This window comes from Culex pipiens, chromosome 1, assembly GCF_016801865.2.
Source record: "Culex pipiens pallens isolate TS chromosome 1, TS_CPP_V2, whole genome shotgun sequence".
NCBI classification, from domain to species: Eukaryota; Metazoa; Arthropoda; class Insecta; order Diptera; family Culicidae; genus Culex; species Culex pipiens.
This window is the reverse complement of record NC_068937.1, coordinates 125,363,023-125,371,329: the sequence shown is the minus strand read 5'-3', so window position 1 is coordinate 125,371,329 and position 8,307 is coordinate 125,363,023. Positions and strand designations below refer to the sequence as shown.

At 36.7% G+C, this 8,307-nt stretch overlaps 1 protein-coding gene across 1 annotated transcript; it reads right to left on the bottom strand.

The window, feature by feature from the left end:
• Window positions 1-43: 43 nt before the first annotated feature.
• LOC120427891 (partner of bursicon) lies at window positions 44-7,437 on the bottom strand. The gene is made up of 2 exons (XM_039592825.2): window positions 6,362-7,437; window positions 44-668 (listed from the first exon to the last, which is right to left on the bottom strand). Exons 1-2 carry the CDS (start codon window positions 6,513-6,515, stop codon window positions 373-375), a joined length of 450 nt encoding a protein of 149 aa, XP_039448759.1. The 5' UTR covers window positions 6,516-7,437; the 3' UTR covers window positions 44-372.
• Between the last annotated feature and the right edge of the window lie 870 nt (window positions 7,438-8,307).

The following is an 8,307-nucleotide window of genomic DNA, read 5'->3' as shown; positions in this document are numbered from 1 at the left end:
ACAGCCCTGATTTTATACGGAAAAATTTCGGAAATCAATCAGGTCATCAGTAATATCGCAGCACTTTTATTAATTGTTATTCTACAAACATATTCACACTTCAAATATTTTCCTACTGTCTACTACACAAACAAACGTACAAACAAAATTTCACAAGTTGAGATTACTCTGGATATATTGCATATAAGTTTCTACGAGGGGCATCGCATCATTGCGGTGAGGACAATCACCAAATTGAGAACAAGGGCCAGTACTAAACTTACTCTAAAACTAATCATAAACTCGCTCGTTCGTCGTCATCCAGTTTATCTCAAGTCGCATAATATCCTGTTTTTTATTCGGGGGGGTCCAATCCATCCAAATCTTCCACATTTAACGCACCAAATCGCCGCACTTGTAGCACTTGCAGTCGATCGGTTCCTTGAGGCGAATCTCCATCGTGGCCGAGTCGTGGTCGGTCATGCGGACACCGTCCGGGTCGTAACAGTGGGTGAGCTGCATCTGGCGCTCACGCAGGAACGACTCCCGGCAGCAGTAGCACTCCTTGAGGAAGCCGGTGGCCGTGATGACCGACGGCTGGACCTGGCTGTTGCATTTGCCCTCGCACTTGTTGACCGTGACGTCCCCGTTGCAGGTCCGGTAGAGGCGGCCCAGCTCGTCGTATTCCTCTGTGTGTTGGATAAATTGAATGGAGTTTGTTTTAGGAATAAACACTTCTTTTATTGTTTTTTCAAAAACTGAATAAAATTGCAATGGCCTATAAGAGAAATTAAAAAAAATCTTATTATAAAAGCTAAACAAATTGAAAAATATTTATATTAAAATAAGCTAGCCTTATTTTTTGGCATCAACCATTTCTTTAAATAATTATGCAACTTTTGATGCCAACAAGAAAAAGAAGCAATTTCTTTAGGGTATTTGTCCCTATTTTGGGCCTAGTACCTATTTTAGGTCTACCAAACTTAATTCAACAAAATTGTTCCATTCACCAAATCTGGCTGGAATCTGCCACTTGAGAATGATTCGTACTGTCATTATCTTCATTTTGGTGGGCAAGAATAATTCACTTTTTCCTCTTAAATTAGAAATAATGCAATAAACATATCACTCTTCACATTTTTCTTAGCAAATTGCAACTTGCCCATTAGGTCCAAATTTTCACCACTTTTGCTTACCGCTTCTTGGCCCTCAGCGTCAAGGCGTTCATCGCTCAGCACACGAATGAGAGCCGTCCCCCGAATCTCCAACCACCGGCAATATGTTTTTATTTGTGGGTTGCACAATCCTGTTGAGCAATTCTCTACGAAATCGGTCTTTTTTCTTTAATTTTAATTTTTGTATTTTTTAATCCATCTGAAACTTTTTTGGTGCCTTCGGTATACCCAAAGAAGCCATTTTGCATCATTAGTTTGTCCATATAATTTTCCATACAAATTTGGCAGCTGTCCATACAAAAATGATGTATGAAAATTCAAAAATCTGTATCTTTTGAAGGAATTTTTTGATCGATTTGGTGTCTTGGGCAAAGTTGTAGGCAGACGTGCATTGGCACGCTCTGCACTGGCACCTCAAATTTAGCACTCACACCAAGTTCAAAGCAAGCTACTTGCTGCACAGTGCTAGTGCTATTATTTAGCACTCCCATTTAGCACTCATAGAATTTTTTCTCTTATTTTTTTGCTTTGCAGTCTTTTTAAATAAAAGTGCTCGAGCAAATTTGATCACCGGCCAAAGAGAATCTGTTATAACTGTAAAATACCTTACTTTTTTCAGATTCTTCCATTGAAATTGAATCTCAGGGCCCGCAAAATCTACAGAATGTTTAAAAAAAAAAGTCAAATGCCAGCCTCTTTAAACCAATTAAATGCCAGCCAGGCCAGGTCTCCTGGAATTGATTTTCGGGTATTCAGAACGATCGGTTTCATTACTGCAACTCATTATTTCGAATCCAGGACAATAATCTGCGTTGATTGAAAAAATAAAATTACACTTTATGCTAAAAGCAAAAAAAAAGTTTACCTTGAACGGATCAGAACCATGGATTTTCTGCTTACATTCTCTGAACATTAGCACTGCACCAAATTCACAGATGAATGTGATTGTTGTTAGTTTCATCACTTACTAGATAATGGTGACAGAAAATTTGGAATCAACAAATGAAAAAACAACTTAGTTACCATTTTTGTTCGAGTGCCAGGGCGAGTGCTATGATTGAAAGCGCAGTGCTATCCGTTAAAATAGCACGCGTGCTAACCGCGCGCAGCGCCAATGCATGTCTGGTTGTAGGTATGGATACGGACTACACTGGAACAAAATGATACACGGTAAAAAATATTTGATGATTTTTTATTTAAAACCTTGGTCGCAAAAATTTTTCAAATTCATTTTTCGATGTAAAATCAAATTTGCAATCAAAAAGTACTTTAGTGAAATTTTGATAAAGTGCACCGTTTTCAAGTTAAATCCATATTTAGGTGACTTTTTTAACCCTCTACTGCCCAAATTTTTTTTTCGAAAATTTTTATTTTTCCCGTGTTCAGGAGGTCATTTTGAGCAACTTTTGTTCTACGAAAAACTTTACTTCTCTTGTTTTATGTTTTTCTTGTTTTATTTTTAGTATTTTAATTTGCATTTATCTTGTTTAGTTTATGTTTGTTTTTGGTAGTATTTGGCCTATTCTACCACCTAATATAATTACATTTTGCCTATCTAATTTTTTCACGGTTTTACAGTCACTTTTTCAATTTTTTGCTCGTTTTTCACATTTTCTGCTATAGAATGGCACCATCATCATTTAAAATGTAGAATAATGCGTAGATGTATAGTCTGGGACACTAAAAAAAATATTGCATACTTCTTTTTACTGAAAATACACGAAATGTTAGTAAAAAACACAGGCAAAGTTGACCCCGAAAAAAATCACATTTTTAAAAACAGTGGCAAAGTCACATAAAACAAGTAAAACTTCCAACACTAAAATTTTCTAAAATTTTAAGAGTTCTTCTTTCCAATGCTTTTTAAAGATCAAAAATTGGTTTGAAAATTGATTTTTGGCGATTTTTTAGATCGAAGCCCGTCTAAAGGCGGGGTTGGGTTGTAGAGGGTTAAAAATAGTCGCAGTTTTTCATTTTTTTAAATTAGTGCACATGTTTGCCCACTTTTGAAAAAAATATTTTTGAAAAGCTGAGAAAATTCTCTATATTTTGCTTCTTCAGACTTTGTTGATACGACCATTAGTTGCTGAGATATTTCAATGCAAAGGTTTAAAAACAGGAAAATTGATGTTTTCTAAGTCTTACCCTGGGTGATGAATAGAGAGAATGCGTAACGGGATTTTCGAATGATCCCACTTTGTTTACATCTACAAACTAGGAGGCTGTTCAAGCACAAGCATGACTTTTTTCTTACTGGTAGATGAGCTGTTTTATAATCAGTAGTATGCGTTTTATTTTGTATAGTTTTCTACATTATTTTGCTGGAAAGTTGTGTGTGTTTTCAAGTTTCGTTCGGATAGAAGAGATTTTTTTACGGGTGACGAGGTACTGCGACGAGAGTGTCATTCTGCGATGTCAAAAATAAATACCTTGGCTTATTTTGGAATCCTGCAGCTCTTCCTAGTCCAGCGAAAAATCATCGCTTATTGTAGCAAAGCTGCTCCAACAAACAGAAAAGATTTTCACTAAATCAGTAAATTTGAAAACGGAATCAAACAATTGAGACAGCTTTTGGATGGTACAACCGCATCGACTCTATGAACAACTTCCATTCATAATTAAAAAAAAAAATGTCGATCTCGCCTTCAATGTTCTTAAGATTACTTGACTTCAACTTCAGGTCCACAAAAGCCAAAAAAAAATCAATCTTGAAAAAAAAACAATTTTTGATCGATAACAATACTCTCCACTTTTGGCGAACAGTAAATTGGTTCCACTTTGACAGTTCAAAATTGAGGCCGTTTTGCGAACCACTATTCAGCACCCAGGTCTTACCCAAACAGCCCACCATTTTTCAATGTCGATATCTCAGCAACTAATGGTCCGATTTTCAATGTTAAAATATGAAACATTTGTGAAATTTTCCGATCTTTTCGAAAAAAATATTTTCAAAATTTTCAAACCAAGACTAACATTTTAAAAGGGCGTAATATTGAATGTTTGACCCTTTTGAAATGTTAGTCTTGATTTGATAATTTTGAAAATATTGTTTTCGAAAAGATCAGAAAATTTCACAAATGTTTCATATTTTAACATTGAAAATCGGACCATTAGTTGCTGAGATATCGACATTGAAAAATGGTGGGGTTTGGGTGAGACTTAGAAAACATCAATTTTCCTGTTTTTAAACCTTTGCATTGAAATATCGCAGCAACTAAAGGTCGTATCAACAAAGTCTGAAGAAGCAAAATATAGAGAATTTTCTCAGCTTTTCAAAAATATTTTTTTCAAAAGTGGGCAAACATGTGCACTAATTTAAAAAAATGAAAAACTGCGACTATTTTTGAAAAAGTCACCTAAATATGGATTTAACTTCAAAACGGTGCACTTTATCAAAATTTCACGAAAGTACAGTTTGATTGCAAATTTGATTTTACATCGAAAAATGAAGTTGAAAAATTGTGGCGACCAAAATTTCGATTTTTAAAAAAACTCGGTATTGATTAAAAAATTCATAACTCGGTCAATGATTTTTTGCACAACCTGGAAATTTCTGAAAAGTTGGCATTTTATGTCCTCTAAAACATATCAAAAAAAAAAAAAAAAATTAGTGTTTTTTTGCAAATCAAGTTTTAGTGATAAAAAGTTAAATAAAAAATCACCAAATTTTTTTTTACCGTGTATCATTTTTTTTCCAGTGTAGTCCGTATCCATACCTACAACTTTGCCGAAGACACTAAATCGATCAAAAAATTAAAGATACAGATTTTTGAATTTTCATACATCATTTTTGTATGGACAGCTGCCAAATTTGTATGGAAAATTATATGGACAAACTAATGTGGCAAAATGGCTTCTTTGGGCATACCGAAAGCAACAAAAAAGTTTCAGATGGATTAAAAAATACAAAAAAAATCGAATGACCGAAATCCTAGAGAACTGCTCTGTTGTAAAAACAATCACTAAACTGCCTCAAAAAAGTTCGCCACGTGCTTCGAGATTTCAACCAATCAGAAGGTAGGCCGAAAATATGCACAAAGAAGGTCGTATGCTAGGAGCAATATCCCCAAAATAGGGGCAAAAAGTGTTTTAGTTTTTCATGCTTTTACAGCGATATAAGGTATTTTTATCAAAATGTTGATAATGTACGAGCTTAAGCATTAAAAAACCAACTTATTCATGTAAAACAAACTAGGCTGCCAATAGCAGCCTTTGAGAATACATCAAATTAAAAGTGCGCTCTGCTTAGTAGGCCCAAAATAGGGACAAATACCCTATGTCCCTATTTTAAATTCAAAATGTAATATGTATTTATTGTTGCGAGCAGCTTAATTCTGTAAGTTTTTGCATTTTTATTTTCGAAGATTCCTAATTAATGAGCGGAAGTTCTTTGAAAAAATAAATTGGGATTGCAAAATGAAATGATTTTCTGCATACTTTAAAAAAAACTCTTAGAATTATTTTGATGTGAAATCAAGATTCTTTGTGAATACTTTGTCTGAGTTTTTGCATTCGTTTGATGTTTCACTTTGCAAACAAAAGAATATTTGTTTTAGATGTATTTTTTTTTAGTTAAAAATAAATACAAAACTTTTCTCGTATTAAGAGGTAAAAAAACTTTCCGGTGAATCGGCCTTCGGCGAAATCTAACAAATTCGATGAAAAGATGTCTTCTTCAATGTGCTTTTCTTGTAACTCCTTTTTTTTATCGCTCGAACATGGCAACAATAAGGTAACATAACCTCAATTATTGAACAAATACCAACTCAATCGACCTTAGAAAAAATAGTGATTCAGCTGCGTACCAAAGTAATTTGTGCATTATTCTATAAAAATTATGCAATATTACATGCAAAAATATGTAGCCCATCATTATGGCAAACTCTGCTACAACCTGATAGCAGTCCATTTTAGGAAAAATCCTCTCCATGAGTAAAGTATTCTGTATCCGTGATAATTAATAAAAAATCTATAAATGATCTTCAAAAAATAAAATGCTGATAATTTTATTATCCTTGTAGTAGGCCTAAGCTCGTTTTAAATAAGTGATTGAAAGATTTGGAAGATTATTTAAATTATCTTGATTATTAACTGGATCCTCTGCCCCCAAAATTGTTATCAAATATAAGAATCGAATCATAAAGACATCCACTTTCTGTTTACACTTTATAACCTCAACACAAAACCACTCCGCTTCGCCCCCATACCTTTGATCAGATGAATCTCCGACGGTAGCGTTTCGCAGGTTTCGTCGCCCGGCTGGTGTTGGCCGTTGGCCCCGATCGACCGGTACAGCAGCTGGGGCAGCAACGCCACGCAACAGACCGTTGCCAGCAGCTGACCGGTGGCAAGTTTATGCATTGCTACTTCCTTCCTAAATCTCCTTCACTAAATCACAGCACCACTTTGGCCAAAATCGTCGGACCACTTCACGCACTTCCGAACGGTTCAACGGTACAGGGCAATCTGCGAGAATGGTCACCGACCGCCGGGGTTAATAAATAAGCTTGGAGTTTCGTTGAGATGGCCGCAGCGGGAGTTTGGGACATTGGGCAAGGTTCCAGCTAGCCATGTCCCGCTGGGCAGCTCGACAAGCATTTTCCGCAAGGGAGCTGGTTGGAGTTTTGAAGAAAAGCATGTAATGTGGGGTGTTAATGCATGTTTTCCATGGCTCCTACACACTGGAGGGAGAAGTCGATGACTTCTGATGGCTGTGGCTAGTCATCGTTGCAATATTGCGTATTACGACACCGCATCCTATAATAGGTTGTAATGTGGTGAGATGAAAGTTCATGGCGACACTTTTTGTGACCCTTTAGCTGCTTTTCTAGTTTTGGTACTAAAATATCCTTACCTAATGGTTGTTTGTTAACTTGTTTGTAAAACAGTAAAATAATATTTTTATTATTCTGACCACAATATTTTTTGTTATAATTTCTCTCCAATCGAGAAAAAAAATTTTTGACAGGGAAATGCAGACAGCATTCTTGAGGTATCGACAATTTAATTGGGTTATTCAGCTGGGTGGAAACTCATGTCAAACATTTGCAAAAATCTGAGGAAAACCTTTAAAAAAAATAAATATATATATACTACAGTCAAGACTCGACTATCCGAAACATAGAATCCTGTTTTCGAATTCTATTTTTCATATTTTTCAAAGGCTGATACTGAGCTTGGAAGGAACGAAAACTTTTATATAAAAAAAACGTAGTTTGGCTAAATTTTCCAAAGTTGTATGTTTTTGCTTTTTTTCAGGGACTTGAAATAAAATTTGTAATGGCCTTTTGTAAATAGAAGCTTCGAAGTTCAAAATTTAAAAATAAAAAAAATACATATTAATTAATTAATTCGGTTTTATTGGTGAATAATCAAGATACAATCAGTTCTTTTGCAATTCATAACAGAGTTTTGGAGTTCCTTTCAGCTGTGTGTTGCATCATAATCCATTTTGGAACAATTATTTCTATAACTAAGGAACTAACAAGAGCAAGAAAAATTAAAAAAAAAACTTGCTAAAATTGCAAAGGAAAGGGGAAAGAAAGAGAAAAAGCTTATAACTAAATCACAGTATTTAATCATTTGTAGATGTGCTTGATCATCAGCTCCCCAAGGGCCAGGAATTGCTCCGCCTTGTTACGGCAAGTCCGGAACCGCGTCATCATCTCCCCCGCGAGAGCAAAGAACTCCGGCAGGGTAAAGAGATCTTCCCCGGTGACTTCTTGCTGGGCCGCATTGCCGCTACCGGCAGCAACCACGCTGGCAAACGATCGCCCCCAGCCAGGAGGGAATGCTGAGTTGTCCGCGGGAACCGTACGCTGCCCAGCAGCCGGCACGGTTACGCTCGTACTTCGCTGAGGAGGGTGGGACGCTGCTGCTTTCTTCTTCCTCTTTTCCTGCTCCTCGAGGTAGGTTTTCCGTGCGCTGCATCCACGGTAGTTGCTGGTATGGTTACCTCCACAGTTGGCGCACTTGATGCGCGCCTTGGTTTGTGCTGCCTCGTCCCCCAATTCCGCCTTGCGCGGCAGTGCACACGCCTCCGAGAGGTGTGTTTCACCGCACTTCACGCAGCGGGGCGGGAGGTTGCAGTTCCGCGAGCCGTGGCCAAATTTCTGGCAACGGTGGCATTGCGCTGCGTCCGTCGGGTTTTTTG